At 39.5% G+C, this 27,449-nt stretch overlaps 1 protein-coding gene across 1 annotated transcript in view; it reads right to left on the bottom strand.

Moving 5' to 3' along the window:
• LOC130908488 (cadherin-12-like) overlaps nt 1-27,449 on the bottom strand; it is a 209,307-nt gene that overhangs the window by 125,126 nt on the left and 56,732 nt on the right. The window contains exon 2 of the mRNA XM_057823947.1: nt 223-620. Within this exon, the coding sequence (XP_057679930.1) occupies nt 223-468 (246 nt within the window). The 5' untranslated portion in view covers nt 469-620. The remainder of the gene's footprint in view (nt 1-222; nt 621-27,449) is intronic.

The raw sequence follows: 27,449 nt of genomic DNA on the forward strand, positions 1-27,449 counted from the left end.
GTATGTAGAGGTACCACTGTATACATTTCTTAATAATACTAATACAACTAAAATGCATAGTGTTTTCCCTTTTCCGTTTTTTAAATTGACAATACGAAAATGAAATCAAATAAATGCAAAGATGCAGTTATGATCAGCTATCCTAACTTGTTTCTCCGCACTCTGCAATTGTAGAAGTACTAGTAGGAGTAGTGACATTAGTATTTCTTGAAGGTGGTTTACCTTGCCCACGTATTGCGGATCTGAGCCCATGTACTCCTCCAGTACAAAGAATTGGTTCCAAACCCAGCCCCTCTTAACTCGTTGGAATCCGTTCCTCGCAGGGCCCAGCAAGTTCCTAGGGCGCGCCCTCCCCACCATCCTGCCAAGTCCCAGTGGCGAGGAGGGCGGCCGTAAAGGGGGCGGTGAGGCCGAGCCTTCCTCAAGGTGATACCAAAGGAACAGCAGAAGGCAGTTCCTCGCTAGCATTGGCGATCTGTGCGGGTCAGCTCTCAAAGTGGAAGTGGTGAGGTGAGAGCTGAGCCACGGTGAAAGCACTTTGGTGGCGGCCAACGGGTGAGGAAGAGCGCCGTGCTTTTTCCCGGGTAGGTCAGGAAGGACTTGCTTCAGGGCGCCATCACCTGAAACACAAATTATGCTATTAAGAACAAAAGACTTGTGCAGTGCAGTTTAGCAACAACAACCTGCTCAGACCGGAAGACAACATCCCTGTCCACTCGAAGCAATGGTGTCCAAACATTTTTTTCTTTTGCTACTATAGGCACAAAAACGAGAACATGTGGCTTACCACACAAACAACAAGCCGACGTTCCACCAGCTTTGCTGTTGTGAAAGTGACTTTATGCGAGTGCTGACATCATCGGAGCGAGCGCGTTCCATTCATTGTTTTTTTATTTAAAACCTGTCCTGTCCAGCTGTGACACGGAGAATGGAAGTCTAAGTGTCCGGTTGGTCTGGACAGTTTTAATGTTTCACATTGAGAGAATGACATACTCCTATTGTGATCATTCAACATACCTCGTATATTGAGACAAAGCAGCGAACGGGAAGGGGTTACGGGGGAACAGAAGAAAAGAAAAACACAAGAAAAGAAAAACACAACAACAAGAAATACATTAAACACCTACACTCGTCAGCTAGATGTATTTCCGGTTGAAACCATGTGGGGGCCTGTTGACCAGGGAAAGAAGGGGGGGGGGGTCTATAAGATAAGTGATTGGTGATTGGGAGGGGTGGAGTGTACACAAATAAGTGATCTAGAAACCAGTCATCATGTGAATCCCTTGTAAGTGTAAGCACGTTGGTAACCGAACCTAAGCTGCCCCATCGTCAATCCTGGCACCGAGGCACATCCAGCCGTGCGCTAGCCCCACCAAACATGCGACAGCCACGCAGACGAGCGGAGACGCCACCCCAAGACCACGGCCCCTACCCAGCCAGCCCGAGGGGAGCTTCCCTCCTCCTGCAGCCTAGCAAAGGGGCTATCGTCACCTCCCAGAAAGCCAGGGTGGTCCCCCAGGCCACCCGCACCCCCCTCAACCGGCCCTCAGGGATGGGAAGAGGGGACAAACCGCCAGCCGGGACTGTATGGCCCAGTCCCAACTCTCCCCGGAGGAATGAATGAGTATGTAGGTGCCAAGGTGAAAGATATTTACAGTGCAAATTGAGGAGAGCGTGAATTAAGAGGCAGGCTCCCGCAGGCGTGGCCCCGTCCGCCAGAACCACCGGCCTCACGGCGGGAGAAGCACCAGGGCCCCGATCAACCCCTGCCCCAGACCATCCTCGGTGCCCCCACATCCGGCCACCCCTCTCCCCGCCGCCCGAACACCCATCCCGCACCCAGAACAGGTGCTACGCCAAGCAGGGGACCAGGGGATATCCACCTCACTGGCAAGGGACAACAAGCCTCACCCAAGGCCTTATGGGACCCGAGAGGCCCCGCCGCCGACCCGGCCAACAGGAGGGCAGCGGCAGCTGCCGCGGTCCGGAGAGGCGGAGAGGGCCGGAGACAGATCAAGGGGACGGAGGTACGACCCAACCAACCCACCCCCGGGCCAGGAAGGGTGCATGGTATGACACCAGGTAGCACCTCCCCGGTACAAGGAGACGCAGCTCCGGCCAGGCCAACCCGGGAGGGAACTGTGGCCAGAGAGATCGTTCCATTCATATCGAATCGTTCCACTTTAGAGGCCTGAATCAAAAGCTTTCATCTTCGCCTTACATTGTGGCCATCACCGTGTAAAGGCGAGGCCATTCCGCAACACAATCGTCTTGGTGTCACAGCGTAACCGTGTAAATGGCCCACAAGTCTCTGTTCATACAAAACTGTAAAGGGAGAACACAAAGGTTTCTAATACATCATGTGCGCGTATTATCCTAATAAAAACATGCTTTGACAATGATTCCTTTGGCCAAATGTCAGCGAGTCTGACTGACAATCGTCGACCAGTATCGCTGCAACCCGCCGAAAAAGTAAAACGACGTGAAAAGGCTTAAGAAGGTATAATCCGTCTTGCCGACGTGCAATTTAATACGTAATCTGCTCTCTCTGCCACTCGCCTGTGTTTGTGTCCTTTGTGGCGAGACCGACGCTGCTTGTCACATCCTTGTCACGCCGCCTTATTGAGTCGCATTCTACACACCAGATAAAGTAAACAACTGGAGTGAAACCCTCGGAGAAAATGTTAAAATGTCTGAAACTACAGCACGGAATCATGTCCAGACACAAATAATAGGACAACAGTCGTTGGACACTTTGTTATCATAGCTTCTAGCCAGGGTTGGGTGAGATTTTAGCGCCTTAACTCACTTACTGTGACAATTGACTCTAATTACTAAGATGACCCTAATGATCTCTATTAACGACAAACATGTACAGACAGGAGTCAGCAAACACTGAGAAACAAGGTCCTAGAAATACATTTTTAAGAAATTGTGGGGCGCATTTAAGAAATAACGGCGATAATCTATGAACATGATTGCGGTCTTGTTTTGATTTCACCTGGTTTGTTGTTCTTCATCACTTAATGAGATTTCCAGCAACGCAAGAAGGCGAGCCGCTAATTTCATAAACGGAGCCCTCGTTGACTTGATTGTCTTTGATTAATTACCCGACCCGGAACATTGACTTCGGCAGCAGATTACGGGGCCGCCGACCCCCACCGATTCTTCTTCATACCGCATTATCTCAAAAGTCAAGAATGATCTGCAAAAGTTCTGCTGGCGAGGACTTGTTTGACTCAGGTCAGAAGAGCCTCTCCCGCAGGTCGCAACTCATTTAGTGCAGCCATAATGGAAAATGACTGTTCCTGCAAGCCCTGCAAAATCTGGGTGCCCCGTGAGGGCTCGGTGCATATTTGATGGGCGAAGTTCATTAGCATGTGTCGGGCTGGCGGTCGCGAGCTCTGACCCGTCGCTGACGACGCTGCGTCGTCGTCCTCGGTCTAGCACGTCGCCTTTAATTCTCGGGGAAACAATGTGGATCGTTGCGGAACGCCGGCCGGTAGAGAAATGTCACGTTTTATCAAAACTGCCAAGAAAATGATAAACTCATTTAATTCGATAAGGAAAATGTTTGAGTCATCTGGATTGAGTTGACTTTGTGTATTTTAATTGTGCCTTGATGACCATAATTTGTTTTGTTTGTAAATTTGTTCAGACAAATATTAAAAGTCGATGGGTAAAGTCCCAACTTGTTTTTCTAATGTATTTCTTTGTTATATTGAATACACATGAGAAGTTATAAATGGCGTACATAACTGTCATTGGATTGCTGTTACATCATAAAGTACAATAATTAATGATTGATTATTCAGAAAAATAATTTTGTGATAAATTTATGAATTCTAATACCGTCAGTGGAACTGTAAATAGATTATTGATCAACAGTGAATGAGGTCATGATAGATTAATCAACAAAATTATTTACCGTATTGGCCCGAATAGAAGACGTTTTTTTGCATTGAAATAAGAAAGAAAAAGTGGGAGTCTTCTTATATTCTGGGTCTTGACATTATACCGATTCACGACGCTAGATGGCGCCGGATATCATTGAAGCCAATGCTGAACTTATGTAATGTTCTGTCATGACAGATCTCAGCTACTCTCAAGTTTAGCCAGTTTACATTATTTTATTGCAATGTTTTTCCTTATTCAGATTTTTTTCAAGACTACAGTCAGACCTCACTTTGATGGTTAATGCAGTTATTGCAATTTTGTTGTTTTATCACAATAGATTGCTTTATTTACATTTCAATAACCAGAAGCCAGTAATTTATGAATGTGATTGCACTTTAGTTTACGTATTTAAATGTTCAGATATTAAGATTTGAATGAGGCAAAATGCTTTTTCCCCTCAAATATATTGTAATACTCATTAGTTTCAGATGTACTGTAATTATTTTCTGTATAAAAATTAATGTGGTGTTCAAAAAGTCTTTTTTCAAACTTGAGTCTTAAAAAAGAGGGGGTTGTCTTATAATCAGAGCCGTCTTATATTTGGGCCAATACGGTATACTGTATATTAATATGTCACCTAATTTTGCAATTTGTGATTAATTCATGAATTCTAGTGCCATCTAATCCCTGAGAATGCCTGAGATGAAATTGTCAGTGAATTAGTAAATGACAGATTAATCAGGTGAATAATTTTGTGATGAATCGATGATTTTGACTGATGAACCCTTTAACACCTGAGCCTATTTAGTTGGAATTTGCATGCCGTTGATGTTGCCTTTAATTTCAAAGAAAAAATTGTTTACAATGGCCTGGTTGGGTCCTTTTTTTCAGGACGCTTTCATGTCCAAACTGTTGTTTTTTTCACTGACCAAATATAATCAACATTTTGGACCCAAAAACACAAAAAAAATCCCAAACTTTTTAGTCAAAATTTGTTATATGGTTGTCCTATTGACAACCAAACATATTCATGTTTTGAAGCTTGATAATATTTATTCAACTTGTTAGGATAAACATTCCACAATAAAATATAACATTGGAAAAAGTATTTTCAAAAATATTGACAATAAACTAGTTCAGATCTATTTTTTTCAGGCATGCCACTCAGTTTCCCCTTGAACAGGACACAGGGCTACTACGTCACAGAGCCGACTCTTCCGCCATTTGCGCACTGCTGTCATTTCTCACTCGCCGACTTATCCGAAGAAAACGACGTCAATTCTGGCCCATGCTCTTTTTCGAGTTGATGAAATAATGCATTAGCTTGCGCTAAATTTAATTTCACTTGCGTAATCCAACTGGCCGTCGTTCGGTACCTCACCTCCATTTCCATTTTATTAAAAATCTTCGGCCTCACAATGGCTCCTGGGGTATGTAGTTTTTCGTGGTGCTTTCGGTTTTGAAAAAGGACAAGAAATTATGGAAATATGGACGTAAACTAATGGTCCATGCAGCATTTTAATGTTTGTTTACGAGGGCAATAAAACTATCAAACTCAAATGACGTTATCTCTGGTTTTATTTGGTCAATTGACCTCAAGTAAAAAGGGGCCTGTACCTCAACTTCTTCCGCACTTTCAAATAAGACCAACCAGAGGCACGTGGGTGACGTGATTACAGCGTGACGAGGCTTCAAAGATGTTATGCGTAAACGTGTCGCCGCCGACGCGTCCGGTGTGAAAGGGTTTATTAGTTGCTGAATGCGATTACTCCAACGCCAAATAGCGCGATAAATTCATGAATTCCAACACTAGACAGTGCCACTGAAACAATCACTGGCTAAGAATGAATTAAAGACATTTGACTCAATTTGACGATCATTAAAAATATGAATATCAATGTACAGTGGAGCAGATAAGTATTTAGTCAACCACAAATTGTGCAAGTTCTCCCACTTGAAAATATTAGAGAGGCATGTAATTGTCAACATGGGTAAACTTCAACCATGAGAGACAGAATGTGGGGGAAAAAAATCACAGTTTGATTTTTAAAGAACTTATTTACGAATCATGGTGGAAAATAAGTATTTGGTCAATACCAAAAGGTTGTCTAAATACTTTCTTATGTACCCTTTGTTGGCCCATTCCTCCATGCAGATCTCCTCTAGAGCAGTGATGTTTTGGGGCTGTCATTGGGCAACACGGACTTTCAACTCCCTCCACAGATTTTCTATGGGGTTGAGATCTGAAGACTGGCTAGGCCACTCCAGGACCTTGAAATGCTTCTTACGAAGCCCCTCCTTTGTTGCCATGGCTGTGTGTTTGGGATCATTGTCATGCTGAAAAGACGCAGCCATGTCTCATCTTCAATGCCCTTGCAGATGGAATTTTCACTCAAAATCTCTCAATACATGGCCCCATTCATTCTTTCCTTTACACAGATCAGTCGTCCTGGTCCCTTTGCAGAAAAAAAAGCCCCAAAGCATGATGTTTCCACCCCCATGCTTCACAGTGGGTATGGTGCAATTCAGTATTCTTTTTCCTCCAAACACGAGAACCTGTGTTTCTACCAAAAAGTTCTATTTTGGTTTCATCTGACCATAACACATTCTCCCAGTCCTCTTCTGCATCATCCAAATGCTCTCTAGCGAACAGGGGGACACGTCTGGCAGTGCAGGATTTGAGTCCCTGGCGGAGCATTGTGTTACTGATAGTAGCCTGTGTTACTGTGGTCCCAGCTCTCTGTAGGTCATTCACTAGGTTCCCATGTGTGGTTCTGGGATTTTTGCTCACCGTTCTTGTTATCATTCTGACGCCACGGGGTGAGGAGGGAGTTGGAATTCCGTTTCCCAACGACAGCCCCAAAACATCACTGCTCTAGAGGAGATCTGCATGGAGGAATGGGCCAAAATACCAGCAACAGTGTGTGAAAAGCTTGTGAAGAGTTACAGAAAACGTTGGGCCTCCGTTATTGCCAACAAAGGGTACATAACAAAGTATTGAGATGAACTTTTGGTATTGACCAAATACTTATTTTCCACCTTGATTTGCAAATACATTCTTTAAAAATCAAACAATGTGATTTCCCGTTTTTTTTCCACATTCTGTCTCTCATGGTTGAGGTTTACCCATGTTGACAATTACATGCCTCTCTAATATTTTTAAGTGGGAGAACTTGCACATTTAGTGGCTGACGAAATACTTATTTGCCCCACTGTATATTTGCAGAGAGTTTGTTTGATGAGTAGATCCTGCGAGGGCAAATTATATTCATTTTTAATTTCTAGTTAAAAATGTATAGTCAACTCACAATAGCATATTTCTAATCTTATGTGACATTTAACGCACTGGCTGCCATTGACAACGCTAGATGTCCAATCCAAGTCCAATCCAGGGAATCAGTTCATTCAAATCCATTGTTCAGAGAGTATACAGTGGGGAGAACAAGTATTTGATTCACTCACAATGGGAAAACCCATTGGCAGTGTATCAAATACTTGTTCTCCCCACTGTAAATATCAATATTTGGATTTAAAAAAAATTTTTTTTATTTATTTATTTTTTTTATAAATGAGTAAGTATTAGTTGCATTTACATATAAAAAGAGTATGGCATTCACGTTGAGAAAAATTCCAACTTGTGTGTGTAGGCTCTGATGTTTTTCTTGTAAAGTTGCGTTGTTTCTAAAAAAGCTTCAAACAATATTGTCTGCTGCACAACGAGTGAAAAGACGCAGTGGGTGCAGCGGCAGAGCCAGAGAAGACTTTAATATCGGCGAGGCCTTCAGGGGAAAGAGTGGGAGGGAGGCGCCAAGGTGGAGGCGAGCTAATGAAAAGTAGCAATGTTAGCACAACTCTTCACACGCTCCTCGGGCTCGGCCGACCAAGCCCTCTGCCGTCGGCCGGCGTAGGGCGGCGTTAGCGACGCGTTCGCGCGTGTTGCCCTAGAGCCGCCGCGAAACAATACAAACCTTGCTAACATCACATGAGTCAGATGATGTCTGCTCTTTACGGTACGGCCCACGCACATTGTGTCGAGGGCGGCTACCATTCACATTTAATCCGTGTAGTTGTTACTTTAATGTGCTCAGGCAATGTGCAAATGTTTTCGGGCGACCACAGGAGTTCAACGCTGTTGCACTGTCGTAAAGAGTCATGTTTCTTCTCGGCGGACGGGCTCAGGATCCAGAATTAGCCTTTTATGTTGAAAGCCATTGTCAGAAGTGCAAAGCTCAATGCAACCAAAGTAGACAACCCGTCCACAAAAAAATAAATATGACTATGTACCACATTCAGTAGCTCTAATGAGTTCCTGCAACAGAAATACATAAACTATATTTGGTTTTAAAGCTGCACCTATGATATATTGTACAATATTACAGTGATCCCTCGTTTTTCACTGTTAATGGGGACCAGAACCCACCGCGATAAGTGAAAAACCGCACAGTAGCGCCCCCACCCATTCAATGTATTTATTATGATTTAGCATTGGAAAGCGATTCATAATAAGACATGTTTTGTCACTTTTTTTTCCAATGATATATTTAAAAAAATATATATATAATAAATGGTTTTAAGCACTTCAAATGTTTTAATATAGAAATGTTTTAAACATGTTAGAAACATAAAAAATTAAAACACCTGAGATTAACATAAAACGGTGTAACAAAAGAAATACATGAGGATCTAAGTATATCAAAAAAATGGCTAACTTGCATAGCAAATGTCCGCTAATGCCAACGTTTTTTAACAATGCTCTCAACAAATCGTTCAAACACATATCCGCACAAAAACGGCTAATATACCTTTAACTACCGTAATATAAGACGGTGTTTTTTGCATTGAAATAACACTGAAAGAGTTATTATACCCATTCACGACGCTAGATGGTGCCAGATATCATTGAAGCGATGTTCTGTCATGACAGATCTCAGGTACTCTTTTTAGGTTAAGCAGTTTGCATTATTTTACTGCAATGTTTTTCCTTTTACAGATTTGTTTCAAGACTACAGTTACAATTAGACTTCACTTTGATCGTTATTGCAGTTATTGCAATTTTGGTTTTTATCACAATAGATTGGTTAATTTACATTTCAAAAACCAGAAGCCATTCATTTACAAATGCGATTGCACTTTAGTTTACATATTTAAATGTTCAGATATTAAGATTTGAATGAGGCAAAATAACATGCTTTTTCTCTCAAATATATTGTTATAATCATTTGTTTCGGATGTACTGCAATTCTGTATAAAAATTAATTTGGTGTTCAAAAAGTCTTTTTTTCAAACTTGAGTCTTGTAAAAGAGGGGGTCGTCTTATAATCAGGGCCGTCCTTTATTCGGGCCGATACGGTAAATTACGAATGCATTCGCTCTGGTCTTAACAGGGAGCAGCTGGCTTCAGCCATTTTAAATGTTAATGATATTCACTGTTGCCAATAGAGGGCAATGTATCCACCCAAATCAATAAAAGTAAATGCAAACATTTTCAAAACTAACCATTACTACGCCACTGTAAACTTTTTTTTTTTTTTTTTAAACAATGATCTTAACAAATCGTTCAAACACATAAAAACAGAAAAACGGTAAATACACCTATAAACTAAATTACGAATGAATTAAAATCCACCCAAATCAATAGTCAATGCAAACACTTTCAAAACCAACATTACAACGCCACTCTCAACTTTTTTTTTTTTTTGTTTTTTTACATTGATCTTAACAAATAGTTCAAACACATATTCCCACAAAAAAAAAAAAACGGTAAAAACACCTATAAACTAATCAACGAATGAATTAAAATCCACCCAATTCAATAAATAATAAATGCAAGCACTTTCAAAACAAACCATTACAACGCCACTTTAATTAACCCTTTAACACCGAACGTGTCGGCAGCGACACGTTTACGCATGTCGTCTTTGAAGCTTCGTCACGCTGTAATTATGTCACCCACGTGCCGCTGGTTGGTCTCGTTTGAAAGTGCGGAAGTTGATGTCCACACCAGTTTTTATTTGAAGTCAATCGACCAAAAACGGGAGATAATGTCATTTGAGTTTTATAGTTTTTTTGCACTCATAAATATGCATTAAAACGCTGCATGTACCATGTATCTATCTCCATATTTCCATCATTTCTTGTCCTTTTTCAAAACCGAAAGCAGCACAAAAGACTACATATCCCAAGAGCCGTTGTGATGTCAAGGAGGATGAACCGAATGTGAACATTTTTAATAAATTTCCGAGCGAGGCGCCAACTAAGGAAAAGGAGGCATGCGAAACAAGCAACGGCCGGTGTTGTGCACAACACCTGTTGGATTGAGCGAGCGACTTTGAAACGTGCAGAATGAATCAAAAACTAAATTTCGTGCAAGCTAATGCATTATTTCATTAACTCAAGGATGAAGATGAGCCGTATTTGTCGTTGTTTTCCTGGGATGAGTCGGCGTCTCGGCGAGTAGAAGTGACAGCAGCGCGGAAACGGCGAAAGAGTAGGCTGTGTGACGTTGTGTGTGACGCTGCTCCGTGACCTGTTCAAGCAGAAGCTTTATTGAGTGCGCCAAAAAAAAAAAAAAAAAACTTTATTGGGTCGCATGCCAGAAAAAAATTGAACTGAACTACTTGTCAGTATTTTTGAAAATATTTTTTTTCAATGTTATATGTATTTTTTCTTCACTATAATCTTTTCAATTTTTATATAGATGTGTGTTCGAGAAGCTTGATTGCATCTATGTATACTTTAGATAAGGTGATGGGTACAATACCTAACTTCACAAAGAGATATCCTCCAAACCCTTTTTGTGTTAGATGTGATATATAATTTTTTTTTCTCACTGTTTTGCACTGTATATAACCTGTTTTGACCATAGTATGTGTAAAAGCCAAAAATGCCTATGACCATACCCGCTGTTTGTGTTGAATAGTCAAACATAAAACTATTCAATCTTATTTTTTTCTGTTGAATGTTTACCCTAACAAGTTGAATAAATATGATCAAGCTTCAAAACGGTTGGTCGAGCATGTTTGGTTGTCAATGGGACACCAACATTACAAATTTTGAAAAAATATTTTGGGATTTTTTTGTCTTTTTGGGTCCAAAATGTGGATTATAATTGGTCAATGAAGAAAACAACAGTTTGGACATGAAGTTCAAGGTGTCCTGAAAAAAGGGACCCAACTTGGCCATTGCGAACAATTTTTTCTTTGAAATATAAAGGCAACATCAAATGCATGAAAATTCGGCCAAAATAGGCTTAGGTGTTAAAGGGTTAAACAAATACTCGAAGCAGCAACATTCTGAGCTTTTTTCTAATCGAATTACTCGTGTTAATCGATTAATCGTTGCAGCACTAGTCATTATTAAATGCTTCATTGAGTGAGTACTCAAATCCGCACAAGCTATTCACTTACACACAATGAGTTGCCACAGCAACTGTTTAACGAGTTAAGCGATGATTCACGCATGTGGCGCTTTGAAGTTTTGTCGTTAACTTTTATAAGCAACTCCAGTGCACTGTCTGACCAAGAAAAGCAGCAGGAGCGAGAGTGAGAGACTACGTGATCGCATCGGGACAGCTCTATAAAATACTGCATTTATTTCTTTAATTGAAAAAAAATCCACAATGTACTGATGGCGCAAACTCGCGAGGGATGACTTTAAACCACAAAAACATATTGCGAAGGTCAAGAAATGGATTGTCACAAAAACCAATACCAAAATGGGCCGGCTGCTCGTTTTCGAGAAATATTTCACCACTTATGCTGAAGAAAACAAAGCCAAAACGGTATGTTTATAGCAAAAATCATGATTTCTGAAGATACTGGAACTACACAATCAGTTATAAGTCCTGTATATTAAAAATTTTGTACTACTGCTTATTTACACAATTGCGTACTGTGTTTTAATTTATTTGACACAACCGCTGTACATATGTGATAAAACCTCCGCATCAAAAGAATGGGTACCTTTCAAACATTCCTGCCACTCTGGAATTGTAAAAGAACTCTTAAAGACAACCTATCTTTTCAGACGCTGTTAGCGTCTTCATGTTTGATCACTCCCTGATATAAAAGCCGGTTGAGGAAACCAAAACAACCTGAAAGAGACATCTATTTTAATCACAAGTTTACCCCCAAACTCTGACTTTGGAAAATCCTAGTGCGACAGGCCCTAATTAGCACACTTTCTGAGTCCCTAAGGAGTGTAAATCATGTCAAAACCAAACTCCCCGCTTCATTTATGATGCCATTAAATGTCAAAATAAAGAAAATATGCCCTTCATCTATGCGGCATCTTTCTACTCGACTTTGATGCGTGTCTGTGGTCTGTCTGCCCATCTGTTGGCTTGACGTTTCTCTTCTAGTTCACCACCAAAATGTTTGATGGGCTTGTCCTTCAACGCCAAATTCCTCCTAGCACGAACCTCCATTCGGGAGCACATTAAAGAGAGCCGTATCGTGGTCCAACTCCTGGACGATTGTTTAAAGTCCATTCATCGTGTGGCACTGGATGCATTTGTGTTAGACTTCTCAGAATAAATGGACTCGATCCAGCTTGGCTGAGAGGATGCCAAAACTTTGAAGGATCTGGAATGTCTTCATCTTTTCACCAGGTTCATTATGAGAGCCGGCCAATACACACACTGTTAAATGCTGACACATGGCGGCCGCCGTCTCTTGCCAAGGCTTTTTATGCTACGAGGACGGTCACAATCATGAAGTCGGGCCCTGGAATGCTGCTTTTGAATCCGCCTGTCAACGGCAATTCATACATTCCTGAGCGGTTATTGTGCTTACGGTCACGGGTTAGCTAAAGCACATTCAGGAAGACTTACATGATCTTGACTCATTTATTTCAAGATGGTTTCTGGACGTAAAATAATTGTACTATTTTATGAATCATAGGGTTAAAGTGCTTATGACAGCAAAAAGCATTTTTATTTCATATTTTCATGCAATATTTCATGCTTCTGAATGAAATGGACCGCTTGGATGTGTGTGAAAGTGATCGATATATTTCCCCAATTTTTTGGAATCCCGCGCCATGAAAATGAGTGGAGGAAGGAAGAAGGCGAATGTGACGTCAGTGGACTAATCCTCTTCACTATACAGCTGTTACTATAGTATTCGGAAGGACTCGGGATTCAGCTGATTTTGCGGATTAATTTGTTTTTCTCGCATCACGCCAGCCCAATGTGCTGCTGGCTTTTGTTGCTGCACCAGGGAGAGGCGTATGAGCCTTTTTGGGTTTCAAAAAGATACTGTTCACCGTGAAAAATGGGCAAAACAAGTTCGACAACTGTGGGACCATTAGACGGACGAGGAAGTGACTAAGCTATGTATTTTATATAATGTCAAATACAGGGTGACCCAAAAAAAGTTTACACTCAGTTGACTGCTTGTTTAAAAGCCATTGAAACATATCTAAATAGGTTGTCATGCTTAAGTAATACATTAAGGTCACTCAATGCAGCTGGTAATCTCTCGTCTCTACAATTCCTGTGCTTCTGCTGAAAATGAAGAAAACTTTAGCTGTACCTGAATTGCTGCGTGCCGGTCTGACACCGACTGAGATTGCAGCAAATCTGAGAATATCCAGATGTGCAGTCTACAAAGTTAAAAAGAAGCTGAAAGATACTAGAACAGCCTCACGAAAACCTGGGTCTGGAAGTGAAGATCTGTGCTGACCAAAAAGTTGATTGACAAGGTGATATGTGGCCACCCCAGAGTCCAGATCTCAATCCCTTGGATTATAGCATATGGGCAACTGTGGAGGACAGTGCCTGTAAGAAGCCACAAATTTCTGTGGCAGCCTTGGAGAGGTCCATTGTTAGATCTTGGGAAAAGATGACAGCATCCTACATAAAGAAGCGTTCCGCAGGCGCCTGGAGGCTGTTGTGACACTTATGGGAGGACACATTGAAAAATAGAGTGTACTGTACATGTTCTTTACAATAATGTATAATTTGTGATTCAATTCTAATTCTAAGCTGAATAAACATGGCATTTAAGTTGTATTATGGCAGTGTAAACTTTTTTTTGGGTCACCCTGTACTGGGATCATGCCACACGTTATAATAAGAAGGTGGCTTACATTTTGTAGGTGACAAAGCTCCCTGTCCGAAAAGGCGGGAGTGGCCGCCTCCCTCGGCTGACGACCGGCGGCTTGTCGCACACCATGGTCGCCGGCCGATGAGCGCCTGTGCTTGGGCAGCCACGCGCTCTCGTCTGCGTTTCTCGATTGTGGAAAGCAGGGGTGTCCAAACTTTTTGCATAGGGGGCCAGATTTGGTGTGGTAAAAATGTGGGGGGCCGACCTTGGCTGACGTCCTTTACGTAGAACAATATATTTCAGCAAATTTTAGCCATTCTGTGTCACATTTTTTTTATTACCGTATTGGCCCGAATATAAGACGGCCCTGATTATAAGATGACCCCCTCTTTTACAAGACTCAAGTTTGAAAAAAGACTTTTTGAATACCAAATTAATTTTTATACAGAAAATAATTACAGTATATTCGAAACAAATAATTATAAGAATATATTTGAGAGAAAAAGCATGTTATTTTCCTTCATTCAAATCTTAATATCTGAACATTTAAATATGTAAACTAAAGTGCAATCACATTCGTAAATGAATGGCTTCTGGTTTTTGAAATGTAAATAAACCAATCTGTTGTGATAAAACAACAAAATTGCAATAACTGCATTAACCATCAAAGTGAAGTCTAACTGTAACTGTAGTCTTGAAACAAATCTGTATAAGGAAAAACATTGCAATAAAATAATTCAAACTGGTTAAACTTGAGAGTAGCTGAGATCTGTCATGACAGAACATAGCTTCAATGACATCTGGCGCCATTTAGCATCGTGAATGGGTATAATGTCTAGACCGCGAATATAACACGACCCCCTCTTTTTCAGTGTTATTTCAATGCAAAAAAAACCACTCTTATTTTCGGCCCAATACCGTATTTTTTAAATTAATAATTTCAACAATTTTGCAACTAGCCTTTGTGGCGTTCTCTTTCGACTGTCGGGCTCTTGTGAAATACTGCGGCTGTAAAATTAATCTAGCTTCAATTTCTTGCTACGTACCTTCCCTGTAATCTTGTCTTACATGTCAACGTGTCTTGTTTGGTAATATCGCCTCACATTGAACTCTTTAAAAACAACGACTGTCTCTTTGCAAATGAGGCAGACACAGTTTTTGCATATTTTAGTGAAGTAATCATCCAATTTCTACTTATCCTTGAAGCGTCGGTTGTCGTAGTCAACTTTCTTTTTTTTTGTTGATTGTCGCCATTTTAGAAAATTGGGAGTAACGGGTCACACATACTGTTGCTTGGAGTGCTGCTGCCTTTTAGTGGGTAAAAGAGGACCAGCATTTAGTGTGTAAGCTACTTCATGTGCTGGTAGCAGTACTGCTGACCAATTTATTAAGTCTGTGTGCGGGCCAGACGTTATTGATTTCATGACAGAGGCTGGGGTTTGGATGAAATTTGACCATGGGCCACATTTGGCCTCCGGGCCGGACTTTGGACATGTCTGGTGTAAAGACTTCCACCCCTCTCGGCCCTCTTCGTGTGCCCGCTGAGAGAGCCCTATCCTCGGCTTGGGCTCGGGCAGTCACGCGGTCTGACGTCGACCGGTTTGTCCATGGAGTCCCTGGCGATGAGCACTCCTGCCGGGGCCGCAGCTGGGGAACGACGAGCCAAAACCTGCTCACTGCCAGGGGTTGGCCGATCGGTGAAAGCTATCACACCCACCACCGTGTGTGACATGAGTAGGGGTAGTTTTATGTGATTTTTCGTTTTCGAAAGGCGAGGAAGAGACTTGGAAGAGCCGCTCTGCTCGGGTTAGCATGTAGCATAGCTCTCACACTTTGTTTACACTCTTTCCTTGTCTCCAAGTCCCCACTGGGAAATAATTGGAGCGAGACTAACTCCGGTGGCATAAAATACCGTTCGGGAGGTTTAAGAAGTCGGCAGTTTCGACCATTATGCAGTAATTTAGCCCTGTCGTACTGAATAAATGCATTTTTTAATATTTCATATTCCATTTAGCAATATACAATTTATTTCGCAATCGGGGATAAATACTTGGATACAAAGAATATCCTTTAAAAATATTGGTGTAGACAGAAAAATCAATCATGAGTGATTTTACAGTATCCTTTAGTCATCAGCCTCGTGTTTGTTGTTGTTCTGAATCTTCCTACTCCTCCAAATAAACTCAAACATTTATGGCTGTATACCACAGGCTTCATTTGGATCGACAAAATCACTTGAATTATCCACACTTGAACCAGAATCATAGGCGGAGTTTGACTTTTAGGGCAGGGGTGGCACAACATGTTGATGACCCCAAAACGCAGTGTCAGCAATAAAATTAACTTAGAAGAATATTTATAATAATAAGTTGACAATGAGCGTTTTTTGTTTCCAATCATTCTTGAGGGGAATTCTAAATCAGGCTGCTTAGGCAATACTTTTCGCCAAGATCGTCATCCATTAAATTTGGTACACCCACCGGTGTCGTGCAAATGTAGTTACCCCAGTCAAAAATTGTATCCCCTGGGCGTAGCCATATGGAGGTAGATTTATGTCTTTATTATTCAATCCAAAAAAGTTGCTTCAATCAAAATATATATTTTCAACCAAAAAAAGTCGCCTCAATCAAAAAAAATGTGTTTGAAGGCAAAAATAAATTTGAAACAAAAAAACAAAAAAAAAATGCATGTGAAAACTATTTTTATTTTTATTATTTTTTGATGTCATGTTTTTTGTTGTTGTTGTTGTTGTTGTTTTTTTTTTAAGAAAATTTTTCATTGAAGTCATGTTGATTTGTGTTTGGGCCACATTTTGGCTAGGACATTTTTCTCTTTATTATTCAATCAAAAAATAAGTTGCTTCAAAATAATAGATTTTCATAAAGAAAAATCGCTTCAAACAATCAAAAAAAAAAAAAAACTTCAATCATAGAAAAACAGTTTTTGAATGCTAAAAAATATTTGAGATTGAAAAATGTGCATTTGAATACTCAATTTTTCATAGAAAATGTATCTATCTTATATTAATTGAAGCAGTCCTTTTTGTTTTTGGGCCATATTATGATTAGGACATTTGTGTCTAAATCATTCAATCCCCCCCCCCCCCCCCCCCCCAAAAAAAAAAAAATCTTTTCAATCAAAGAAAAAAATCATTTTTAAAAATATTTTTTTCTCTAAGATATATATATTTCAAATTATATGCAAAACAAATGACTAAGGTGCTCGAAAAATAATTTTGACCAATTATAAAAATGTTTTTTTGTCCATTTCATTCATTTATGTTGCAGTTTTACTGCTTAAAGGATATATACATTCAACATACTGTACATTCTGTATTTATTATAACAATAAATCAACAAGATGGCATTAACATTATTAAAATTCTGTTAAAGCGATCCATGGATAGAAAGACTTGTATTTCTTAAAAGATAAATGTTAGTACAAGTTATAGACATTTTGTTTTAAAACCCCTCTTAATGTTTTCGTTTTAATAAAGTTTGTAAAATTTTCAATCAAAAAATAAACTAGTAGTTCGCCATTGTTGATGTCAATAAAAAATATGGTGCTGAAACCCATAAAATCAGTCGCACCCAAGCGCCAGCAGAGGGCGGAAAAACACCAAAAAACAAAAATAACAAATGGAAATGACACTTTACTGTCATTTTAATCTGTTTGAGCAGGGCATGTGCGTTAAATGCGTCAAATATTTTAATGTGATTAATTTAAAACATTAATTAACGCACGTTAAAGCGATAATTTTGACAGCCCTAATATATATGAAAGTCAATTACATGCAATGACATTTTTCGGCCACCAGGGATGGTCTGGCGCCCTCTTAAAATCCGCTTATGACCAGAATAGCTGAAAAATGCTTCCTCCTCCATTGGGCTGAATTCTGAAATCACGATGTCATCACCCAGATGGAGGCGCCTAGCGCTATAATGACAGTAGGGGCTAAGCGTCAGATTAAAAGACTCATTTCTCGTCATCTTTGCTTTGCCAGATTTTTTTTATATAGTCAAATCGTCTCAAAATAAGATTTTCCTTCCAATAATTATAAGATTTTTTGTGGTCTCACAGGCACTTTAATATTTCTAGAACTGGTCGCCACCAATCGACATGACTCTTACTTGAGTCAAGAGTCTAACCAAGAACATCTTGACAGTTATCTAGATGCTTAAACCACGTGCTCCACTCTGACGTGCCCCCTGCTGTCAGGAGCCCGATATCAGAAATAGCTCAGGTCAGAGCCTCTGGGGATAGCATGCTGTTTTTTCCATGGTAACACAATAAACAGATCAAGCACGTTAACACCGGCCTGCCAATTAGAATTCAAGATGGAAAAGTCTTCTCTCAAGAAGACAGGGAATACTCAAAACTCAAGTCAATTTAAATGAAGAACCTCAGCTACAACAAAGAAAGACCAGAAAGAAAATTGTAGTATTGCTTGAACCTTCCATGTCAAAAAAATCATTGTAAAGATCAGGAAGGTCAGCGTAAAGAGGCTCAATACAAATTAAAAGAAACATGGCACAATTGACCTTTTTGCTAAGCTGTGGAAAGGCTTGACACTTCTACTGAACTTATTATGCTTTATGTGATGTTTTTTAATATGTTATTGCACTTTTAAAGAATAATTATGGTTTGACAGAAGAGGGTGAGGAGATTTTTCTTGTTCCGTTTGAAAGACCCCAAATTAACCCGGATAAAGACGGACTCTGGAAAATCCTATGTGGTAATCTTGTTATCTTTTAGCAGTTGATTAACCATCAATCAATAGACGTCCACTACATTTGAAATGGGAGTCCACATGGATCGGACGTCTATCGTGGTCAATGGCAGCACATAAATGTGAAGAATTGCTTTTGTTTAGATTCCTCGAACTGTTTTCACTCTACTTGGCGTTCTGTTGGTCAGACACTTGGACTGTCAGTCCATTTATGAATACCATTCCAATTAATTTAATTGAGAAAATGTGATTTGTTTCATAGTCTCGTAATTAATTAAGTTTGGATACCTAAATTGTATCTGTTGGTTCGTCCACCTGTCTACTGCTTAGTCATTTTGTCAGTTCATAAATGGATGTCGGTGAGTTAATTTAATTGAGAAGTTTTGCTTCAGTTCTTTGTATTGGAATAAATTAAGTTCGGAAACTTGGATTTTCCAATTTTTCTGTCCATCAGACAGTCTTTCGATTAGACCAGTGTTTTTCAATCTTTTTCTAGCCACAGCATACTTTTTTCATTAAAGCAACCACAAATGTAAAAATTTCAATTACAATGTAAAGATGTGGCTTGAATAGGAATCAAACAAAGAAAAACCTATTAAATAATCATATTTTTACTCACTCCATCTGACACCTAGGCTTCTGTATTGGAGGAGGTATCACTGCATTCCCATTAAAAGTTAATCACACTATGCAAAGTATTTCTTTGCAATCTAGCGTAAATACCAATGAAAGATAGCTTTTGCTGATTGCCTTACAGCTGAGACTCTCTGATATGAAATGGTCTTTGCTTCCTTTTGACCACCATTTAATTAATTTTGTCCAGTTCTTAGTTAGCATCTTTCCTTTTTAAAAACCTTTTCCACATCTGTCACCGTTATAGTTCTGCTCGGCTAGCTAACCGCTGCTGCTAGCTCCAATGCTACTCTTACCGCTTGCGCATCACTAAACAAAGTAATTAACTACCTATTGAGACCCACTCATATGGAAGAGTTTTATGATTTTGCGCATTTTCAAATTCTTTTTCCAAAAACGATGGCACGCCAAACACAACGCCAGGGGGCAATGGTTGAAAAACACTGGATTAGATGCTCTGTCTGTCCATGAACTAATGCTAGTTTTAACTCACTGCCTGCCATTGACAAAAATGGACATCCAAATCATTTAAACCAGGAGGAGGAGCAGTCACATGACACATGATCATTCATAGACTTCACTATCAGTTGACGAGAAAGCTCCTACAGATATTGCGCCACGGCTGCCCGTAGGGGACCGGGCCAGGCAGAGCGTCGTGGCGGGTTTCCCTGCGATAAATTCAAACACATGCTGCATTCTAATGCCAGATTTAGGTGGAAACGGAAACAGGACAAAAGTTTTATTGCATGGAAGCAGGCAGGATTGTCTCGCGTGATTGGGTTGAGGATTCAAGGTAATTATTATTTAAACTAGCACCATGCATGCACTTTGAAACGTGAAAACAATGACGTGAATGGGGAAAAATTAGTCATTTTAGCTTGAAATAAGTATGTAAAATGAATGATAACTGCCCGTGTTTTTGCTTTTAACCAAGAATAGACTTTTTTAACGTTCATATCTACAGAAATTCCGAGATTTACGCATTTATTTACAAGAGTTTTCAACTTAAAAAGTTTCTTGTTTTTTGATGGCCATGTTTGTATCCATACACAACAGCATAACTTTACATTCAAATAATCAGGTAATATTTGGCCAACTGCCTGTTTTTTTTTGGGAACAAACTAGTAATTTAGACATGTATGCCTCCATGCAAAAAAAAAAAAAGGCTTTTATGTGTTTCATTTTATATAACATATCAATCTAAAAACGGCGAGGGCCAGATAGCCGGCCAGACGTGCAGAGACAATAGTGACAACGGAAATCAACCTAAATAGGTTGTGATTGGATACAGAAAAATGCTGAATTTGCTTTTGTTGAGTAAAATTAAGATGATTCTGCATACTTTCCTCAAGTATTAAGTTTCTGATGTGAAAATTCAGTGATTTACCGTATTGGCCCGGATATAAGACGGTGTTTTTTGCATTGAAATAAGACTGAAAAAGAGGGGGTCGTCTTATATTCGCGGTCTAGACATTATACCCATTCACGCCGCTAGATGGCGCCAGATATCATTGAAGCGATGTTCTGTCAAGACAGCTCTCAGCTACTCTACCCATTCATGACGCTAGATGGCGCCAGATATCATTGAACAATGTTCTGTCATGAAAGAGCTCAGCTACTCTCAAGTTTAACCCTTGAACACCTAAGCCTATTTTGGCCAAATTTGCATGCCTTTGATGTTGCCTTTATATTTCAAAGAAAAAACTGTTCACAATGGCCAAGTTGGGTCCCTTTTTTCAGGATACCTTGAACTTCATGTCCAAACTGTTGTTTTCTTCACTGACCAACTTTAATCCACATTTTGGACCCAAAAAGACAAAAAAATCCCAAAATCTTTTTTCAAAATTTGTAATGTTGGAGTCCCACTATCAACCAAACATGCTCGACCAACCGTTTTGAAGCTCGATAATATTTATTTAACTTTCTAGGATAAACATTCAATAGAAAAAATAAGATTGAATAGTTTTATGTTTGACAGTTCAACACAAACAACAGCTATGGTCATAGGCGTTTTTTGGCCTTCACACATACTATGGTCAAAACATGTTATATACAGTGCAAAATAGTGAGAAAAAAATTATATATATTATCCAACACAAAAAGGGTTTGGAGGATATCTCTTTGTGAAGTTAGGTATTGTACACATCATCTTATCAAAGGTATATATGTACATGCAATCAAGCGTCTCGAACACACATCTATATAAAAATTGAAAAGATTCATAGTGAAGAAAAAATGATAAACATCGAAAAAAAAGTATTTTCAAAAATATTGACAAGTTGTTCAGTTCAATTCAGTTTTTTTAGGCATGCGACCCAATAAAGGATTTTTTTTTTTGCGCACTCAATAAAGTTTGTTTTTGAACATGTCACTAAACTGCGTCACATACAACGTCACACAGCCTACTCATCCGCCGTTTGCGCGCTGCTGTCACTTCTACTCGCTGAGACGCCGACAGATCCGAGGAAAACAATGACAAATACAGCTCATCCTATTCCTTGAGTTAATGAAATAATGCATTAGCTTGCGCTAAATTTAGTTTTCGATTCATTCTGCACGTTTCAAAGTCGCTCGCTCATTCCAACCGGCCGTTGCTTGCTACGCGTGTCTCCTTTCCCTTAGTTGGCGCCTTGCTCGTCAATTTATTAAAAATGTTCACATTAGGTTCGTCCTTCTTGACATCACAATGGCTCTTGGGATATGTAGTCTTTTGTGCTGCTTTCGGTTTTGAAAAAAAGGACAAGAAATGATGGAAATATGGAGATAGACACATGGTCCATGCAGCGTTTTAATGCATGTTTATGAGTGCAATAAAATTATAAAACTCAAATGACATTATCTCCCGTTTGACTTTGTCGATTGACTTCAAATAAAAACTGGTGTGGACATCAACTTCCGTACTTTCAAACGAGAGCAACCAGGGGCACGTGGGTGACGTAATTACAGCGTTACGAGGCTTCAAAGATGATATGCATAAACGTGTCGCATCCGACACGTTCGGTGTTAAAGGGTTAACTTGTTTGTATTATTTTATTGCAATTTTTTTCCTTATTCAGATTTGTTTCAAGACTACAGTTACAGTTAGACTTCACTTTGATGGTTAATGCAGTTATTGCAAATTTGTTGTTTTATCACAATAGATTGGTTTATTTACATTTCAAAAACCAGAAGCCATTCATTTACGAATGTAATTGCACTTTAGTTTACATATTTAAATGTTCAGATATTGAGATTTGAATGAGGCAAAATAACATGCTTTTTCTCTCAAAAATATTGTTATAATCATTTGTTTTGGATGTACTGTAATTATTTTCTGTATAAAAATTCATTTGGTGTTCAAAAAGTCTTTTTTTCAAACTTGAGTTTTAAAAAAGAGGGGGTTGTCTTATAATCAGGGTCGTCTTATATTTGGGCCAAGACGGTATTAGCTGTTGAAAACTGTCAGAATTGAACTAAATTAAAAAGTCGCTATTTCGCGCAAAAACTTAAATGTTAACTATGTAACTATATGTAACTTATATGTTAAAAATTGCTATTGATCCTATAAATATAGGTGATTATTTCTTTGTGGTGATTGTTGTGCAGCGAGCGTAAAATCTAAGAATTTTATAGCCATTTTCAGTTTTGTTATAAAATAACTAATCTAAATAACTAAAGATTGGATGTATAGCGCCATCAATGGCAGCCATTGAGATTTGATCTGTTTTTCCATCCGTCTGAATTTGTTTGTCTCAGAATGAGTTATATTTGAAAAACTGATATACTATCATTCCATGCTATTCTTCTTTCAACCACCGTATATCTAAAAGAGGATACTCCAAATTGTTGCATCGCCCGGCGTCTGATGTTCTCATAACCTGAGCGAGGCTAACATTCACAGCACCAGCGTGTGGTCGTGACCCCGGCGGATGCGTCGATGTAATGGAGTGATAATGGGTGCAGGTGATGGCCGGCTCCTGCCGTTCTCCACTGATCCCGCCCGAGTGGATGCGCATTCAATAAAAGCTTGCCAGCTTGACTCTCAAACCCCCGAGGCGGCAACTGACAGCGGGGAGGTTTGGAATCGGCATTCGCCCGCTGCCATCGACCCCGCTGTTTGGGCTTGAGCAAAGGAAAGACGCCCGTGGCACGAATTTGCAGCCTCTGTCACCGTGCGTCATTAAAGTGGCGCTCGGGAAGCAGAGCGCTTGTAACACGGTAGATAGCGGCTGACATTTGCCAGGAAGGGAAATGTAAAGTTTAAACTCGCAAAAATTGAAAATAGACTCCGTGTAAAAGTCAAATGGCATCACTGACAGTTCTTTTTATATGCGACACGCACAACAGGTGCCGGTGGTGCAAAATTATATCAGAATGTTAATGACGAAAATCACACTGGCTCACATAAATAAACGATGTATGTTACATCATTTTCTGGAGATAATTGGTTTATGGCGTGGTTTGTTTTTTTGTGGCTGTAGAATTTGAAAAAATGTAATCTATCAAGTGAATACATATTGCATGACCTGGAATAAATCATTTTTAATATGTTCTGACATCTATATGGACTCCCTCGTGAGATGCTTGAAAAGAATGTAAATATCCATGGAAATATGCATTTCTTTTCGATGAAAATGCGGTTGCGTAGATTGTCGGTAATTGGCAGGACAAAAGAATTTCAAGGCTGATCTAAGGCTGTTCGTAACTTTGCTTCAGGGGAGAAAGGGATTCATTATACCGTATTTTTCGGACTATAAGTCGCAGTTTTTTTTTCCCAAAGTTTGGCTGGGGGTATTCAGGAGGGACTTATGTGTGAAATTATTATCAAATTATCATTTCATATGTTATTTTGGTGTTTTGGAGTGAAACTGGTGATTTGGTAAACTTGTTAGCTTATTCTTTATGCTATAGTTATCTGAATAACTCTTAATAGCTATGTTACGTTAACATACCGGCCACGTTGGCATTTTGTTGTTCATGCATCATGTAACATTATCATACTGTACACTTATTCAGCATGTTGGTTTATATTGTATTTTTATTTTAAATTGCCTCTTGTTGGAGGCAGTTTTTCAGGTCCTCCGCGTGTTCGTTTTCAATTCAGGTGAGACGGCTAGACTGGATTGCAAAGTAAAAGACTGGAGGCAAGAGATCATTACTGCGCAGTTTTGATTTCAGAAATTTCTGGGTGCATTCAATGACAGAACAATAGCTGTGTAGAGAAATGCACGCCGAACAGAGAGCTCGGCGTTGCTTATATGCTGTACTTAAAAGGAGGTGTGTCTGTTTGGTGATTAACTCATCTTACAAAATAGGTCATGAGCCGTGCTGGTTGGCAGTTAAAAGTCCATGATTATCTGAGGCAAAACTAACTGTCAGCGGTTTTCTGTGAAAAACAACTGGTCATGCTTGCAAGCATATCAGAAGATTGCGTTCGGCGAGATGTATACTGACTTCACTTTCAAGATGAAATATCTGTTCTATGTGCTGGATTTTATCAAGTAAATTTCCCCCAAAAAATGTGACTTATACTCCGGTGTGACTTATATGTTTTTTTTTCCTCTTCATTGGGCATTTTATGGCTGGTGCGACTTATACGCAGCTGTAACTTATAGTCTGAAAAATACGGTAGTTTTAAGTAAGCATGTCACGATTCGATCATGTGATCAGAAATTGGGCCGATAGTGCCATTTTTCAGAGGATCGGAATCTGGTGAAAAGGATCTGGTTTTTAATTTGAAAAATATATTTCTGCTTCATGCTCATAGAGCCACTCACTATCCCTCCTGCTATTTTTCTTGGCCAGCAGTGCTGTGGAGTTTACTAGTTAAAGTTAACGATGATTGACGGGTTTGTAGCTTTGATCTTGCCAGAGAAGCTTGGTAGCTCCACAATCAGAGGCGCAGATGCGGCAGTCATTATTTAGCCTTTTTAAACACAAGCGGTTGTGTGCTTTGGCAGCTCATTGTGTGAGAGGCTGTTCTCAGCAACGTGAGCGGATTAGAGTGGACTCACTCAATGAAGCATTTAATGAAGACACGTATCTTTCTACGTTATTCTTGCTAAAAAACAACATTATGAAGGTGGCGCGGTGGGACAGTAACATGTTTAAAACTTTTGTTTTAAAAAAAAAAAAAAAAAACATTTTTTCGGTATCGGATCGGGACTCGGTATCGGCAGAATAAAGGGAATAATTTCTGATGGATGGCACATTTTATTTGGATCAAAGATTCATTTTTACAAGAATACACTTGTATTTTATCAAGATAACATCGTAATGCATGTGATACCATTGTAGGGCTATCTGCTGCAGCTATTGATTATTTTACTAGTGGATGTCTCTATCAACTACTTAGTTTGAATAATCGAGTAATTGAATTAGGAACTTTTCATGCGTTGAAGAATACATTTTAGGGAAGTAAAACAAAGGCTTGCTAAGATTGCACTTTTAAAATAAAATTCCTGATTGTGTCATCAAACCATGCAGAATTGCATTTTTATTTAAAAATGAAATACCTGAGTATATCCTCAAATGGTATAAAAATACATACATAAATAAATAAGGATCGAAGTACAACAAAAGAATAAATGGTTGACTTGCATAGCAAACATCCGCTAGCTTAAATGCTATAAAATGCTAAGTTTTTTACCAATGCTCTCAAACACATATTCTCACAAAAAACAGCTAAACATACCTATAAATTATGAATGCATTTAAAAAAAACTAAAATCAATCATATTACCTCAAACAAAAGGGTACCTTATGTTGGTCTTAACAGGGAGCAGCTTGCTTCAGCCATGTTAAATGGTAACTAATATTCACTGTTGCCACTAGAGGGCAGTGTATACACCCAAATCAATCAAACTAAATGCAAACATTTTCAAAACTAAACATTAAAACTCTACTTAAACGAATACTCGAAGCAGAAAAATTTGATTCAAAGCTTTTTTTTCTAATCGAATTACTCGAGTTAATCGATTAATCGTCACAGCTCTATACCCTAGTCTTATCTGCCCTCCCTCTTGCTGTTCTATCATATAGTTCAATAATTTAATAAAATGTTACCATTTAAAAAAGTAACGAAGACAACTTCTTGAAAAAAAAAAAAAAATTCTGTTTTCAAAAAAAGGCTTTTGCTTTAATGCGCATTTTAGTCAGTTTGTTGTATGGAATTTATGGCCTTTTGAAATGGCACGCCATCACTGATTCTCAATTAACTGCGGACCCCTTGGGATCCCCCTACCCCGATTTGTGAACCTCTAGTGAACTTCCAGTGTTGCATTTAACACACGTGCCAATTTTAGCGTCGTTCCCTTGACCTTGAAAACCTTTATTGGCAAACAATTGATGTTGCCTCGACACTTTAATCACATCAACCATTCCGCTTGTTGTCGTCCTCTCATTAGCCCCATTGAATAATAACACATACGCACACATTATATGGCCACCATTATGAGCGCCATTACGTTGCTGCATGGCCGCGTTCACGTTTTCTCTTAATTAGACGTTGCTAAATGTTAGCGGATAAAACGCTGGCAAGCGAGTCATTCGGCGTGTGGATTTACGGCCCGGCTGAGCAGATGGCGATAAATTAGATATGAGGGGGAGGGGCGGGGGCTCGGGGCCCGAGCGATACATCCCAAACCTCGTTTAGCGCCAGAAGAAAATCAAGCCGCCGCCCTGACGAGGTGTCACACTCCGTTTGAGTCAGATGTCGACGAGCTGCCGTGACATGTGCTTCGTCCTTTTTCAGTTGTCTAGCAGCAAGTTCAAATGTTGTGAATAATGAAACACGCTCTCGTTATTCAAACAGCTTTTCATCCATTGAAACGGGGAGTGAAATTTTAAAAATTAACACAAACATTTTAATATTCAAATTATACCGTGCCCAGAAAGGATTTTGTGCCAGCTTTTGATTGGATTTAATTGCCTTACAACTAAATCAACATTTATGAAGGCTGTCCCACTCCAAAATTGGCTTGGAAGTGCCAGATGGATTTTTGGCAGAAAATTCAGCCACAGAACGCAATTTTTCTCAGCGACGTGAAAAAAAACATATCACGAGTAGGGATCTGAACCTCTGGGTACCTAATGATATGAAGAAAGATCAAAATATTTTCATCCTTCTGCTGAATTGGAATGAGTTTTAACACTGGTAAGATGTC

Source organism: Corythoichthys intestinalis, chromosome 20 (assembly GCF_030265065.1).
Source record: "Corythoichthys intestinalis isolate RoL2023-P3 chromosome 20, ASM3026506v1, whole genome shotgun sequence".
NCBI lineage: Eukaryota > Metazoa > Chordata > Actinopteri > Syngnathiformes > Syngnathidae > Corythoichthys > Corythoichthys intestinalis.